This window comes from Coloeus monedula (assembly GCF_965178545.1).
Source record: "Coloeus monedula genome assembly, chromosome: 9".
NCBI classification, from domain to species: domain Eukaryota; kingdom Metazoa; phylum Chordata; class Aves; order Passeriformes; family Corvidae; genus Coloeus; species Coloeus monedula.
The window spans coordinates 5658086-5674700 of NC_138789.1; the positions used below are offsets into that span (position 1 = coordinate 5658086).

Here is a 16615-nt window from a genome sequence, read left to right on the forward strand (position 1 = left end):
CACCTCTGGTGTTCCCCACCAGCACCCAGGGATCCACAGAAGAATGGGAGAGGTGCAGTGCTCAGTGCCTTGGTTGTGGGGGATGTGCTGGGTGTGGCCGATGAAACACGCTGGGTGCTATTTTAAGGTCTCTGTGCTCTTCACCTGATTAATGAACAGAAAATGCTGCTGTATTAACCTGTGAAACCTCACCATTTACACTCAGTGACCTGCAGGTCTGTGTAAGGGGCAGCTGAGGACAGCAGTGCCAGTGCCAGCCAAGAGAGCCAAGGCCTGGAGAGAAGCACAGCTTTGGCACTCACGGACTCATCATTTCCTTGCCTGGCCCCCAGCCCCTCTCATGGCCCAGGGAGGCGTCCCTGCTGCTTTTGCTATAAATGCTATCTCAGATGCATCACAGGTTACCTGATAAGCCATCCCCCAGCAATGGTATCAGGTGGAGAACGCAGCAGGCAGGCAGAGATGGGCATTCCCCTTCAGCTTTGGATGGCAACCACACACAGTCCTGACTGCCCCTGATCTTAATCCCTCCTGCTTCTATAGGCCATGAGGAGACCCTACCTGACAGGAAGTGTCTCCTAAACTTTTCACCACATTACGAGATTAATCAGGTACGACTTTATTTGCCTTTATCTATCTGGTATCTAGAAAAAGTGGGACTCCAATACCCATATTAATAGTGATCAGCACTTTCAGGAGCTACTGCCTGACAAGCTGAACTGGTAATAAATTACCTAAGAAAATCAGGAAAAGTATAGAGAAATCTCAAAGTATAAAAACAAAGTAGAAATTTGCATTAATTTACCCTCAGGAAAGCCAAAGATTGTTTTCTGGATGGCTTATTTCCCTGCCCAGCAGGAAATAAACACAGTATTTCACTGATTTAGATGCATTTAATTTCCTTGTATTAATTTCTATACCTTTTGCAATACAGGGGGGAAAGAAAAAAGTGTTACTTTCCTGGCCAGAAAAGCAGCACAGCATCCCCTGGGCCCGGTGGGGCTCAAGAGCCTCGTCCCTGTCGGGACGGCAGAAGCCTGGGGAGGGTGAAGAGAGGGGCTGAGCACTTTCCTCCTCTTCCCCCGACGAGTAGAGTGGCAAGCTTTGTGCTCCAGGAAATCTTTAAACATTTCTATCCCCGCCCCACTGACTTTCGACCATGAGGCGTTCGCGTCTGCGTGTCCCGATGTCCCAGTGTGTCACCCAGCCCTGCCAGCTGCCACCCACAACGACACGGCCAGCAAGGGGTCCCTGTGCCCGGCCACAAGCTCGGCCACTAATGAAAATGCTTTCAAAGCCACAGAGCAGCTTTCCCCAGCGGCTGCTCTTCGCTGCTGCTCCCCAGCCAGCATCCCCAGCTTGTTTGCTTCCGGGCAAAGTCCCCAAGTATGTGCTGGCCCCTCCCAGAAAGGAAGGTTTTATCCACTTGCCGGAGAATGTTGGGGTTCTGGGAAAGTTGTTTGGCGGCCCTTTTTTCGCACACAGCAGAGAAGTCATGAGCAAAGTGCTCTCCCCATACAGTCCCATACACACAGACCCTGTTTATAAACATCTGCTCATCAGTGGTTTGGGAGCTGAAGGCGTGCAGGCGTTAAATGAATCAGTGGTCTGGTTTGGGGGAGATTTGGGATGGTTTGGGGTTTATTTTAAGTTTTTCCTCACCTTTTGGTAAATCCATCCACATGAGGGAACTAAATGCTGCTAAATTACAACCGGGGAATTGCTGAGCTCCAGATCTGTGGGTTCCTCACTGCTTGGGCGGGCAACTCCCACCACCCTGGCACCCTGCTCCTTGTAGGCAGCTCTGTGTAAATACCCAGGGGGCCTCATCCTCCAGGCCTTCTTTATCTGCCTGGAAAGCCTGTGCAAGAAATACATGAAGGAGCCCAGGCTGGGATGACCCACCCAGTTTCCTTCACCACCCTGTGACTTGAGATGAGCTCAGCAGAGCTCCTCCACTGAACTGTGCCAGTGGCAGGATTCAGTTCACATCTGAAACGGGGCTGGAATTGTGTCAGTTAAATCATTCCTGACTTTCCATGGTACCTTGGTACATGCACAAACTGGGAATCTGCATGTGGACATGGATACAGGCACAAGGGCACAGAAAAGCCCTTAAAGGGTTGGGTGGATGCAGTCTTGCTTGTGTTTTACATGGATAGCCCAATCCTTATGGATGTCTGCACTGCTGACTCACATCTCTATGCCAGCTTTCACTAAGCTCTGCCTCTGCAGGAGTCTCATCTTTGTACCTCATTGTGGTGTTGGGCATCCTGCTTCCCACAGCATGCAGTGCATCTGCAGGGTCTGGGAACATCCCACGGTCTCTGCATGGAATTTCACAGGGTTTGTGCTGCCACAGGAGACCTTGACACAGCCCCACAGGGACAGAGACTGTGAAAATTCAGGGAGCAATCTCCAGTCTGTCTCAAGGCTGTCAGGATCTCATTTTGGTTCACATGAAGAATCTCTCCCGGTTTGACCAGGGCTATGGCTGTAGCTGCTGGTTTTCAAGTACCCTTTTGCAGGCTGCAAAACAGACTAACAACCAGAGCAAGCACATCTCAGCTTCGAAGCCAATACAGACATACAAAAAAAAGCCAGTATTACAGTACATAACATCACATCACCCACCCACCCAAGTACAAAAGCCTTCTTCAGCTTGCTGATTTAATTAAAGTAATTTATTATCTTATGGTGGGAAGATGAAAATCCCTAGGATGGTAAGAACCCAAATGCTACAATGGTGGCAACAAGGTGTTTGCAACCAGCAGGGCTGTGGCAGTAGTGTCCTATGCCTGCATCCCAGCAAAGAAGGGTTTGCTGGTAGCACTTTCCTGATCCAAATTGTTTTCCACAGAGCCATAAGTTTAAACTCTGAGTCCCTGCAACAAGTTTCCAGGGAATGAAAGGGTCTCAAAGGTTTTCTAAAGCATGGGAGTAACAGCTCCTCTCCGCCACTATTCTGTAGCCTCTGGGTTATAGAGTTCCTGCTGTATTTGCACATTTGCAGAGTCATTATTTGCCCCCACACACTCAGGGACTCAGGATATGAGCTGCTGAGACACAGACAGCAGGAAAACCGAGGGCACAGCTAAGCAAATCTCCCTTTTCCTCCATTCTGATGGGCTTACACCCATTTTTGCATCCCTTCCCCTGAGAATCCATGTCCTCCCAGCAACCACAAGTAAACACGAGGCAAAATGTGGCAACAAAAACTGCCTGCCAAGGGCAAAATCATTTTTAAAGGAGCTATGAATAGTAGGATGAAGTTTTTTCTTCATGTTCCCTTCACGTGCTTTCTTATTATATTTCCAAATGGGAATATCCCAGGGTTTATGTGCTTGGCCATGTTGATGTGTCTTTCAGTGCTGGAACACAACCCTGGAAAATAGTCCACAGAAGGATGGCAGGTGATGTTACCCATGACAGAGCATCACCTTCTCACAGAACCATTTAGGTTTGAAAAGACCTCCTAGATCATCGAGTCCAACCATCATCCAGCACTGCCAAGTCCACCACTAAACCACATCCCCAAGTGCCATATCTGTGCCTTTTTGGAGTATTTTTACATTTTTAAAAATTTACTTTCTAGTTTTTTAGATTGCTGCTCAATCCTCATCACCACCAGAAAAGAAAAGAGCAGTGTTTTGCCAGCAGGGGAGGAGAGGTGAGGGCAACAGTGAGGCAGGCAGGGACCTCACCAAGCAGGACAGCACATCCCAATCCCTGGGCAAGGAGAGCAGGGCAGGTCCATTTAAAACAGCTCAGAGCAGCCAAAACAGGTCAGGCACAGAATCAGGCTGAGCACCTGAGCTTAGATGCCTTTTCCAAGGAGAGGCGGTGGATCTCCAGCAGGATTTCTCACAGCTGTTTCTCATCCCCATCCTTGCCCCCAGGCTGTGGATGCACCATGTTCGAGCTCCCCTCCAGCACAGGCAGCCCAGCCCCGAGGAGTCAGGAGGGCTGCAGACCCCAGCACTGTCCTCGGTGCCCCAGCAGCAGCAGAAAACATGAGAATTATCTCTCATTCTTTCTTGGCTCCCGAGACACCCCAGGGGTACGAATCCTTGTGTGCATCTGGAGCAGATTGGCAACCTTGGCATTCAGCTGCACGTGTCAGGGGAAGGTGAGCCATGTGGAAACACATCAGCTGTGAGTTCTGGCACGTTATTCAGGCAAAGGCCTTGAAGTGGAAGCTGCAGAGCAACGACATCCAGCTGCTCCCTCCCCACTGGCTGGCCCAGGGGCTGGCAAAGCACTGCAGAATGCGGGATGAAGCATTTGCCGTGTTTGAAATGGCTCTGCTGCTGAGCTTCCTCCAAAAACGTATCTAAAGAACTATTTACAGCATTCCTTTGCAGCCTTTCTTTTAAGACAGAAATAAATCATTGATGTACACACATGCAGCCATGAATTCGCCTGTTGTCATGTGTGTGTATCCACGGAAAATGAAGGCTTAGAATTCCTACACATATATATACACATCCACCTGCCTAAATACTTGTACTCCTGCATCTGTGTCCATGTCCTAAGGCCACCTCAAAGCTGCTTGGTCCTACTGGAGCAGGGACCCTCTGGCTAAAGGAGCCCCTGAGCTGCTGCTGGGAATGCTCAGGGTCTCAGGGCATGGGGAAATGGCTTTTTTCCACCAAATAAATCCACCCCCCATCCTGGCTCATGGAAACCTGGCCCTGGAGCAAGTATGTGTTCTCAGCCTGGGGGGCAGGGCAGTGCCAGTCCCCACATTGGCTCCCGAGCTCACATCTCCTCAGCTGCTTCCAAATTCACAGCCTCCTCCCTGGGAAACTTCAGCTGGGGTTTTCTGGGAGTGACCACAGCCAGCCAATGGAAGCTTTGGCTCCTCTTTCTCAACGTGGTTTTGTGGGTTGAGGTTTTTTATCCCCCTGAGGCTTTAAGGTTTTGTTGCATTACCACTGGGTTTTGGCAGCAAGCCACAGCTGGATGCAAGGCTTGCTTTTAGTGACTGGATTTTCTCTTTGGGAAGCATCTCAGACTTGTAGAGAGGAAATCAGGCTGCAAATGGGATTGTCCAGGATCAGCTGTGGGGTCTGAGAGCTGCCAACAAGGCTGAGACTGAGCTTGGTCCATGCATGATGCAGCAAGAATGGACACAGCCTCAAATTTCCTTCTAAAGAAAGCTCAAAAAGATATTATTTCTGTATTTTTCTTACTTCATTATTTTATTGTTGTTGTTGGCCTATTTTTTTTTTTTTTTTTTTTGATGGAGAATTGGTTTTAAAATAACTTCAAGGTGTGCAAGACAAAGTATTCATATTTTTCATTCAGGAGCTGCAGTTGAAAAACAAAGCAACAGCAACATTATTTTTGATTCTAGCTTCTAGTCTGCTTTACAGCTCTCTTTCCTGACAAGTAATGTAAATATTTCCTGGATACTTTTCAGCCCATTTCTTCCCTCTGACATGTACAAAGATAAGGTATAAATGCAAACTGCTATGATCCCAAACCACCTGGCTTGTAAGACAAGGCCATGTTTAGTTTAAAAGGAAATGAAAGGTGAGGGGAAGCTCAACCTGCTTTCCTCTGTCTAGGCGGGGAATAGGGATGAAGCTGAGTCGATGTATTTTACAATGATTGGTGATCCTTGGACCCTGCATGCCTGTTATTAGAAGGGACAGGAGGTTCTGTTGTAGCTGCAGGTGCCTGTAAAATGCCTGTGAATGGCAAGGGGTGACTTGTGCTCATAGTAACACCTTGGAGTATGCATATTCCTGAGTTATTCCCCTGTGATTCCAGCTCCTCCTCTGCAGTCCTCTCATGCTGTCCTCTGCTGACGCAGGCCAGTTAATTTTGGCTTCCAGAACACACAATAAATAGAAAGAGGGCAACTGAAAAAACATGTTTTGGTTGGATTTTTATTCCAAGCACTTCTTCAAGCTGCACTGGAGTGCTCCTCTCCCTGTGTTGCCACAGGCAGCCCTGGGTGCTTCCATGGAGAGCTCTCCCAGGAGAGACACAGACCATGCAACCCTCCCCTTCCCTCCCAGAGCATGCCAGTATGTGCTCAGACCTCAGCACACTCTGCACAGGAATAGGATGTTTTTTAATAACTCCTCTAATACCAGACAGTTTCCCCCTTGTAAATGAATTCAATCATGAGGTGTGTTACGGACAAAAATCAAGTATTATTTATGTGAATGACCCAAAAGCAGGTTTTTTTGCTAAAAGCAGCCCTCATTAGGATCCTCTTTCCTCTTAATTTTAAGATATTGATGTCTTACTAATACCAAGCAGATATTGGGAACTGCAGTCCTGTAAAGGGCTCAGAAATTATGAGCAGTAAAAGCAGTACTGAATACCCTGGCAGTTCATATATTCAAAACTTCACTACTGCTTTCATTCTTTTTATGAACCGTTCAATTTTCTTTGATAAACCAAATACCACAAAGCTTTACTCTTCTAAAATCTTCCCCTTCCTTTTCTACTCTTGACATTGTCACTTTTAAAGTGACTGGAAATGCCCCCTGAGTCACCCAACACAAGCAGCTTTGCAGGGTTTGCAAAGCATCCAGAATTAGAATGTAAAATTTAATTGAAAGTCCACAACCAAAAAAAAAAATAAAGACCCAGACCATGCTATCAGGGTATTTTCCTCTTTACATTTTATTTTATAATGATAACATTGTGTCAGTAATGAGAACAGACTATTGTGCGTTGCTCACTTCAGTAACACAGCAAAGGTGGTTCCAGTTGTTATAATAAATAATAAATAAGAAAGCAGCTGATATCTCCCTGTAAACACAGCCAGGACCACTGGCAGAGGCTCAGAAGTGGAACCAGGATGGGGATGGTGAAAGAGGACTTGGAATAACATCCCCAAACTGGTCCTTGGTTCCTTGCTCTGCTCAAGCAGCTGTGAAAAGCCCAAATGATGCTGTGCTCTGGCTGTTGCTGGGACAGGGGGGCAGAAGAGAGTTCCCTTGGCAAGGAGTGAGTACCAGTGGGATAAGAACCTCCAGGTTTGGTCTTTAGGGATAAACAGAGCCCTGAGAAGCAGCCCTCAGCAGGGAGCAGTACTGGTGGCACTTTCCTCAGGACCCACCACAGGATCCACATCACCCACCCATGCAGCTGCTGGCACCATTGTTGCCAAGCAGGAGCCACACCTTTCCAGGATCCCAAAATTCCTGCTGAGAGGAACTTTTTGAAGAGCTGCCCCCAGGTCTGAGCTGATGATGTGTCCTGCCACCCTTCCAAGTCGCTGAATTCATAGCACTGATTTCGCTCACTGCACAGGTTTCTGGTAAAATGCGGTGGCTGCAGACTGGTTTCACCATCCAAGGGAACACCAAGCCCAATTATAAACCCAGGCAAAACCCCAGGTTTTCTCTCCGATGTGTGAAAATCAAGTTTTCCATAGGATCGCTCACCAAAGTGCCTGTTTGACTTCTCCATTCCCTGCCTAGGACAAGCTGCTGTGTGCCAAGATGCCTTCCACATCCCTAAGGGGAGAAAGGAAATAAGATGGGCTGCAAAGCATCCTTGTATTGCCATCCATGGTCCTCCAAACCCTTTAGCAGCTCTCTCTGCTGCTACTGGCATACTTTGCTCCACAATTGTGCTACAAATCTGTCTGGTCCTCTCAAATTATTACATGGAAAAGGTGGGAGGCATGTTAAGTGGTACAACAACTAAAATAATTTCATTTTCAAACTCCTCAGGGCAAAGGACATACATGTGTGCTTTCAGCAGTGCTCTTCTAATAAATATAGATATAATAATAATAACAACAATGATAAATAACAATAATAGGAATAAAATGTTGTGCACGTGACCTAAGATTGGGTGCAATCTGAAGGTTGTGGAGCACAAGTGAGGGATAAAAACATCACTGCACTGGAAGGAGGTGGAAAGCTTTGATGCAGAGCATGCGTAGGACACAGCTGGAGGATCTTGGGATCAGGAGAAGGCAGGTGCTGGATCCCTCCAGCTGAAAATGCCATGTAGTCTTGGGGCTTTTATCCTGGCCATTCCCTGTGTGTGGGAATGGCAGGCTCCTGTGCTGGCCCCACAGGCCAGTGGCTGATGTTGCAGATCATAGAGCAGGTGGGAGCTCTTTGGTTGTGGATGCTCAGGGAATCCCATCTCTTTTTCCTGGACTTGCAGCCCAAATCAGATTTCTTTCTGTCTCTGCGGTGGTGCAGGTCTCTGGTTGAACTGCAAGGGGAGGCTCTGGGCTCCCACCTGCTCCGCTCCTGCGGGGAGGGAGGAATGCTGGGCCCAGTGGCTCCGTGTGGAGCGGGAAGCATTTGAGGTCCTGGGGATCCTGCTAAAATTCCAGAACTTCAGCTGAAACCCTGCCAAGTGGACCTCGGCCCTTGCAAACCACATCCCAACGTGTGCCTGGCCCGCCGGCTTGTCCCCCCACCATGGCTCAGGTCAGGTGTGCGACTGCTTGCTGGTGCTGTGGCTGGTGGCCTGTTTGGTCATGTCCTGGTAGGAGGCAGATTTCAGAAAGCGGGGGTAGGAGTCCTTCTCCATCAGTGTGCGGGTCTTGGCCTGGGCCTCGTTGAAGCAGGTGGAGGTAGCCCCCAAGAGGTTCTTGCGGGTGATCTCCCTGGTTTCATGGTCGATATTCACCTGCAAGGCAGCAGCACCCACAAACATTAACTCCCCTCCCATGTGAAGACAAAAACTGTTTTTAATCCGTCTTCAGATGAGGGTGAAGTTGCTCACAGACACTTCTATCCCTTCATGGTTAGATTCAATATCTGTTCCAGCATTAACAAGTCAATGGTGATGGACCACACGATGCTAGAAATTAAAGCTTTCATGAACAAGAGGACATCTTCCCACTGATCCAAGAGCACTTTAACAAAACCCACCAGGATATTTTATTCCTTTCCTGCCCTATTTGATGGCACAGAAAATGCTCTCACCTCCCTGGGCGCCTCACTTTGGACAAACTCCTCAAAGATCCTGTTGGCTTTGGAGGCCAGCTTGGTTTTTGACCGGGTCTTTTTGAAGTCTTCGCATGCTAGCCAGAAGTCAAGATTCTCCTCGCTGAATTCAGTCTTCAGGAAGGTGTGGAAGGCATTTACCCCACCTGGGGAGGGGAGAGAAGAGCAGTTAATGGGACAGAAGGCAGGGAGGAGGAGGACCAGCAGCAGACACTGCCTGTTGAGCGCCCTGGGAGCTCAGACAGTGACAACTGCAGATTTCCTTTCCCTCCGGGCAAATTCCACCCTCTGAGACACTGCTAATTGGCCTCTAGACTCCAACAAAATCCTTTCCCACAGACAAGTAATCCTCTGGTTTTATTTATGTGACCTTTCTGTAATGAGGCTTCAGAGTATTTTCTTTACAGCTTCGGAAAAGAGCCAATTCTACCTAAGGAGAAGCGTGCTGACGCATCAGAATGCTGCAGGAACCAAACAGCAGTGCCTTTATTTTGATTTCTCAGCTGAGATCTGGGGGGAACAAGATGCTAAGGATGGGAGAGTAATTGCAGCAAGGATTTCAGAGCTGTGCTGGAAGAGTGTATTAAGTTACAAAGCTGGAGATGCTCGTTAGCCATCACAGCATGTGAGAAAGGCTGGAAAAAAATACACTTGGCCCCAGACTAGCACTGTGGAAGGACTTTGGCTGGGGAAGAGCTTTTAAGGTAGACTTTTGGATTAAAATTTGGCCCTTCTGCCATTGTGCAGACCCCAGTGTAAGGAGAGGATTATGTGTGGGTCTAAGAAAGAGTTCCCATCTCTGGGTCTGCAGGAACTGACTGAATAGGGAGAAGGAGACAGCATCTCACAGGAGCCCTGTGCATCACAGACAGTACAGCTGATATCAGAGGGGGAAAGGCTACGGTTAGTCAGTAAAACAGCTGAATTCCTTCTCCCTGTGGAAGAGCCATCCCTGGAGGCACAGGACAGACAGACAGAGGGCAGCAATGCAGTTTTCTGAGCAAGCCTGAGGGGAGGTGGCTACATCACTGTCTCCACGACTCATTGAGAGCAGACACTGCGTTCTCCAGAGTGTGGAGAAAGGGGTGGTCTGGGAATATCATGACATACCCCCTGGTGGGCTGCTCCACATAGGATGCCCGTGACAATGCTCCTGTACCAAGGCAGCAGTGAGGTGTTGGTGAGACAACACTTCTGCCCCCCAAAAACACCCAGCCAGGAGTAAAGGGTACAGCTTCATGAGGCAGGCAATGAGCCCTGTGCATCACATCTGGGCAGGAAAGGGACCTTTTTCTAAATCCTAAAACACCTCATTTGAGGAAGAAGCAAGATTTCATCGTACACTGACTTCAGGCATACAGCTCACTAAGAGTACATTTGTCCTACACACACTCACCAAGAGAAGAAAACAAGATGCTACTCACTTTTGCTTTTGAGGAGCTGGTCAAAGGACTCCCTCCATTCCAGCACCTCTCGGGAAGAGTCTCTGGAAAAGACAAAAGGAAGTAAGGCTTGCTGTCCAGTGATGAGGCACGGCAGCACTTCAGTTGTGTAGCTCCATCAATGGGAGACAGTGGCATTCAGCAGGAAACCAAAGCAAGAGGCCAGTATCCGTTACCTGTGGGCTCTCTTTCCTCTCTCCTCCCTTTCTTTTACCTTCCCTGATGGCTCACCCGACCTCAGCTCCATGCTGCTGACCAGGAGGTTCCCTAGGGAATGCTCAGAAAAACCCTTTTCTGCTGATACCAGTCCAGCAGGTTCTCTAGGGAATGCTCAGAAGAGCCCTTTTCTGCTGGTGCCAATCCAGCAGAGCCTCCTCTGCAAGAAAACCCCCTGCCCTCAGCAGCAATATTTAGTGTTTTGTCTTTAATGCTGCCTGCATTCCCCAGAGACACCAGGAGGTGTGGGAGCCCTGCAGGTTTCTTGCCTCTTGCCAAGGCCCTGCTCTCTGTGCCTAGTGCCAGAGCTTCTGTTCTTCAGTCAGACTTTATAACTGCTGGAGGCTGGGAAGTGATTCGCCTTCCCGGTCTGCCTGGGTGGGACCGTGGGGAGGGGGAGCTGTGCTCTGTGCTCTGTGCTCTCTACTGCGCAGATGGGCAGGAGCATCCCTTGGGAAAGTATGATCTGTGGGGACCTGGCCTGGGCTGAACCTGGGTCAGAGCAGTGCTTGGCTTACCTCTGCCTGGAGCTCAGCTGCAGCTTGCTGGAGCTCCCAATCTTGTGTCTTAGCTCGGTTTTATGAAGCAGGATCCCTAAGCGGGTCTTCAGATCTTTGGCTCTGAAAGGGAAGGAGGAAGGGGAGAGGTGGGATCGCTGGACCATCAGACTGCTGCCACCACCCCCTCCCCTCGCAGGGGCTGCACCCCACGGGCTCCGAGGGACAGCCCTCGCTCCCCAGCTTCAGCTCTCTGCTGTATGAAATAAATGCTCCCCACTTGCTTTTCCTGCTCCCTGGCAACCACGCTCGGCAGCGCATTAAACCTGGGGGACTGTTTTCTCCTGCCCGCTTCCCAGCTAGAGACACATGGAATATAAAGCACGACGAGCTCCTTCCTCTGGGCCAGGTAACAGAGCAGCTGCTAAGTGCCCAGCTGAAGCCCCCCCCCCAGCTCCCCGGAGCTAACCTGGTTCCTTTTCCCATCCCACTCTCCCGGCAGCGCTCCGCTGCTCCCAAACCACTGGAAAAGCACAGCAATTCTTTCCGCTCGGCAGAGGGGGAGCATCTCCCTGCTGCCAGGCTGCTGCTCCCCTGCTCTCATTTTGGGGTGCCCTTGGGTCCCCAGGAGCCTGTCACCAGGCCGTGGAGAGGGCTGCGCTCCGCAGCAGCGCCATCCACCTACCCCATGCCTTCAGGAGCCAGCGGCAGCACGATGCTCCTGTGCCGGAGGCTGGGATGCTCCTGTCTGTCCCCGCGGCTCCGCGGCGAGGGCACGGAGGAGGCACCTCCTTACCGGGAAGTCTTTGCGGCAGCAGGGCAGGAGAAGAGGCTTCTGCCGCCCGGTGCCCCCGAGGCGTGTGGCCCCGCTGCTATTTTTGTGCCGCGGCTCGTTCAGGCGTCCCAAGGCGCCCAGACAAAAATAAGGGTTTAAATGTCATGCCGGCAGCGTGGGGCTTTGCAGCCGTGGTTGGCAGGAGGAGCAACATATCACTTAACAGTTCAACCGTGTGGACAAAAATACTCCTGCTGCCGTCAACTCGAAGCAGGTTGTGCAGAGACAAAGCCAGAGAAACCCTGGTGTGTTTGTACAGCCCGACATGCGCCGGGCAGCCCTGTCCAGCCTCCTGTCCCTCCGCATGTTTTACCTCCGTGTTCCCCTCCTGGGGAGCAGAAAGGATGCAGCCACAACAAATCACTTCGCTGCGTGTTTCCTTGAGGTCTGCACCCCAATTTCTACCCTAACATCACATCCGCAGCAGCAGAGGTTGGTCCAGGTGCATCTTTCCCAGAGAACCCTCTACATCCCAGAAGAGCCTTACCTTTCCAGGCAAGTGATGGGGAGCGCGGCTAAGCCCCGGCACATGCTGAGAGCTGGGCACCCAGGCAGCCAGCAACTCATCGGGTCCTTACGGGCATGGCAGGAGGGTGCGACAGGCGGCTGCAGCACCACCTGCCCCCGCGGTCGTGTGCTGGCGGCTGGAACAGCGGCGCGGAGCCGCACTTTATATCGGGTGGGAGGCGGGAGAGCGGGGAGGGGGACCCAGCATCGCTCTAGCCTCCAGCCAACCAAAAGCTGCTCAGGCAGCACCCGTAAAGTAAGAGCTTAGGTAAGTCTGTGTGTGCTGGTAAGGGAGGGGGGAGTGGGAGGCCCAGGCTTGTCCTTGAGCATCACAGTCGTAGCTGCTTCCTCGAGAACAGGAAAAAACAGGCTCGTTTCCACCGACGTGTGGAGCCTGCTGAGTAACTGCCAGCGGGTGAGAGCGCGGGTGGGAGAGCGAGGGACAGGACAGATGCTGTAGCACACAGCAAGAGTTGTCAGCTCCATCCTGCTGCCCGAAGGCTTCCAAACCTCCCCGCACTTCCAGCATTGCAGCAGCAGGCTCTGCCCAAGTGGTTTAAGCAGGGGATGCCAGTCCCCAGCAGAGTCAGGCAGCATCCCAGTGGCAGGATGGTTTTCGCTTCCTGGGGCAATACGACAGAGCAGAAGGGTGTAATGTTTCCACCTCCCCCTAATGACACTGCCGGTTCACAGGTGCAATATATAAGGACAGTGTCTGGCCTCATGTGCTGGCTGAAGTTGCACTTCTTCATCACAAATTCCCTGTTGGGTGTAGGGTGAGAGAAAGGAAGGGAACGGATGCACATCAAAGAAATCCAAAGCCTGGGAAAGCATCTGGTAATGGAAGATCCTGATGAGACCTGAAAACTGAAAGGAGATTAAAAGCCAGGGAGAGGCTGGAAACTGGAGGGGAAGGACTGAGCCAGCAAAACAGAAAGATAAAGAGAAATGGTTAAACCAGTGTCAGACACTGCACACCAGCAAACCCCAGGGTCTGGTGCTACAAGCACCAGAGGTTCATGACAACCCACAGGTCCCCTATGCCAAGGTCAGTCTCCCAGAGGATCCCAGAAAGCTGCCCTCCCTGCAATTCCCCACCTCAATGGCTCTGGAAGGGAATGACCTTAAATCCCCCTGCTCATGGTCAGCCCAGGACAAGGCCAGAGCTGCCACTTCCACTCCTCATACTCTCTCTTCCTCCCTACTTCATCCCTGCTATCCCAGCTCAGGCATTTTTCCAGAGCTCAAGTTGTTACCTGCCCTTGCTGCCTACATTCATCACACACAGCACATTGCCAGAGCATCTTCCCCAGGAGAGCCGAACTGTGCCAGGAGGGTGGCAGCACAAAGCCATCTCGGCCCTGGGCCAGGGAGAAAGGCTCTCTTCAAGCTGCCTTTGGGTGCAGGAGCACGAGGATATCTGGATGGGAGACTTCAGGAGGAGCATGAGGCACCTCAGCTCCCTTGAGCTGTAAAGGGGAGTTATGTCTTTCTCTCATTACTTAGAAAAAGCCACAGAATTGTCTTGCTCATGGACAGACACAAAAGATGCATCAGGACTAATGACTGAACACACGCTTTTAGCTCCTGTCTCACCTCTAATGTAAGAGCAGCCTCTTTCCAAATGGCTCTGGGGTTTTTCACTTGAATAATCAAGTTTAAGCCTTCTTGGTTAGCAAATATTCAGCTACAGATAAGTGACTGGAGCTACACAAAGCTCTTATTCATGTCTTTTCTGTGCCTTAAAACCAAGATTAGAGCTGTGATCCTTGCTGTGGATTTAAGGGAAGAAAAGGAAGAGTAAAGGTGAGAGGGCTGTAAGGTTGCTCTTGCCTGTACAGCTGCTGAGAAAGTCTGTGCACATCCACAGTATGGACAGTGCTTGATCTAAGTTTTTGAAGTGCTTGGCCACACCAGTCTGGTGCTCCACCCCAGTTCAGCACCATGCTGGGAGCACTGGTGTTACAGCAGCAGTGCCCCGCTGATGTGGGCATAGGCTCCTGGTACCCACAGGGCAGGGCCACATTCAGCTGTTTCACAGAGTCACAGAATGGTCAGGGTTGGAAAGGAGATCTGGAGATCACCCAGTCCAACCCCATGCTAGAGCAGGTTGGCACTCGCTGCCCAGCTACAGCAGGTTACCAGAGGGTTTAGGATGGCAATGTTCTTTCTCCTCATCATCTACATCTCTGTCTCCTCGCTGGTTTTCCACACAAATGCTGTGGTGTTATTCTGCCTCATCATTTTGGGGCATGCCTGGTGTTAAGCAGGAATTCACCTCTGTCCTTTTCCCCTCTAAAACTGCAGCCCATCCTCCCACATGCAGATCTGCAAAGTCACAGGATGCTGTAGTAACTCACTGGTGTTTGAGGCATCATCTGAGCAGGTCATGCCAAGAGGAAAACCTCCAGGAGCCTGGACACGTGTTGCAGGCACATGGGACAGATGATTTCTGGCTGCAACTCCATGGTGCCTGGCACAGCCACTGTGCTGGGAAGCATGTGTTGCTTGAAGCAGCCAGGCAAATGTAACTATGGCAAAAACACAGCTGGGATGGCAGCAACAGCAACTGGTGAGGGGGATGTGAGCCAGAGCAGAGAAACTCTGTGCCTCTCTGCCTTGAGATTACAGCCTGCTGACTGCTCCCCCCGCCCCGTGCCACCACCACTCTTTGCTTTAGTCCCTGTCTCCCTGCTGCTTTTTCCGAGCGAAATAAAGTGCATTGGACAAGTGTGTGTGCGGTTTTACTTTGTCCCTTGTGGCAGTTTTTGAAGCTCTTGGCTCACGTGAGGCTAAGCTGACAGTGAAGCAGAGGTGAGGAACTGTCCATGGTGAGAGACAGAGCCCTGTACAGTTCCAGTGGGAGGGAAGGAGTCAGTCAAAGGCTTCATCTTTTTGGGCACCACAGTGGCTCAGCCAGAAGAGATACAATGCCACAGGAAATGCCACGCTCACACCGGGATGTTTGATCCAGAGCATGGCTCTGGGACACAGGGCAGTGCCAGATCCATGTGTGCAGGTCTAAGCCCAGGCACAGGAGTGAGGTTGGGCTGTTCCAGCAAAATCCTCCTCACCAAGCCCAGGACAGACCCTCTGCCCACAGTGCCACAGCCACCAGGCCCCTGCACAAGCCACCACCTGACTCCTCTGCTCCCTTGGGCAGCTTTTCTGCCTCTCCCCTTTGATGGGGCAGGAAATGCTGTTCAAGGACAGGCAGCTCACCAGCATGGGCTGCAGTAGGTGAGATATTTCATATTGTAGAGCTCTTCCCAGGGTTATGCAATAGCCTCTCAGCCCAGCTATATATGTGTACTCAGATGTCTTCATACTGCTCTGTATCTAATTTAATTACATGCTTCCTGTCTCACTTAGCTTAGCAGCCTCCTGCGGCTCTGGCTCCGTTGCCTCCATTTTCAGTCCTTGTTTTGGAACACAAAAAACTCATCTGTGTTGCAACTCCTGGGACCAGGCTGCCTTTCCAGAACCATGCCACAGCCTTTGCCAGCACCAATCCACCTCCCATCCATAGGGACCAGTTTCACTTCCACCTGGAAGGTCCTGGCAACCCAGGTAGGTGCTCGGAGGGGTTCCTGCCTGCTGAGGCTGGGAGGTGGCTGGGCTGTGAAGGCGCCTGCTGCATCCACAGCCACTCTTTGCAAGCATTTGGGGGGTACAGCCACTGACTGGCTTCACCCTCAGCTGCAGAACAGACACACCATCAGCCCCAGGGATTGCTGCTGGTGTTTCTGGGTTAGTATTTGCAAAGTGCCAGCAACCTTGAAAAATATGAAAGTAAAGGTTTCAGCCCCCAAACTACAGAAATGGGGTGGGGAATAGGAAAACAAGGGGTTTGTGACAGGATGCAAAGTGCCCTTGCATATGTGCCCTCTGAGAATTTCTGGCAGCAATATTTTTGTATTTTTAGACTGTTTGAATGGAATAAGGGGAAGATACAGAAATAGATGGGAAGGGGAGGCAGGAAGGAGGAGGAGGAGAGGAAGAGCCAGGGTTAGGTGTGCTGTTGGGGTCTCACTGCATCACCTGGCAGACTCACTAAGGAGTCTGTCCCTGATTTCTCCTAAACCAGGGGGGGGACCACAGAGGTGGCAATCGGGAATGGTCAAACCCGAAGGCAGCACTGCATGCTCCCTGCAGCATTCCAGCAGAGCCTGGCAT

The 16615-nt window shown here is 50.8% G+C and overlaps 1 protein-coding gene across 2 annotated transcripts; it reads right to left on the reverse strand.

Annotated features, from left to right (window-relative positions):
• Positions 1–6681: 6681 nt before the first annotated feature.
• RGS16 (regulator of G protein signaling 16) lies at positions 6682–12520 on the reverse strand. Of its 2 annotated transcripts, none has more exons than XM_082286853.1 (5): positions 12420–12520; positions 11119–11220; positions 10367–10428; positions 8922–9088; positions 6682–8622 (listed from the first exon to the last, which is right to left on the reverse strand). In XM_082286853.1, exons 1-5 carry the CDS (start codon positions 12497–12499, stop codon positions 8422–8424), a joined length of 612 nt encoding a protein of 203 aa, XP_082142979.1. In that variant the 5' UTR covers positions 12500–12520; the 3' UTR covers positions 6682–8421. The 2 variants fall into 2 exon arrangements, with proteins under 2 accessions (XP_082142979.1, XP_082142980.1); XM_082286854.1 differs by lacking the exon at positions 12420–12520 and adding an exon at positions 11783–11949.
• Positions 12521–16615: the final 4095 nt, after the last annotated feature.

Bases quoted from the DNA above. Each gene is read 5' to 3' on its own strand.
- RGS16 (XM_082286853.1), bottom strand. From the start codon at position 12,499: ATGAGTTGCTGGCTGCCTGGGTGCCCAGCTCTCAGCATGTGCCGGGGC. The intron at 9,089-10,366 runs GTGAGTAGCATC...TCCCCTCCCCAG, and splicing joins CCAGCTCCTCAAAAGCAAAA to GTGGGGTAAATGCCTTCCAC. The intron at 8,623-8,921 runs GTGAGAGCATTT...GCTGCCTTGCAG, and splicing joins AAAGTGAGGCGCCCAGGGAG to GTGAATATCGACCATGAAAC.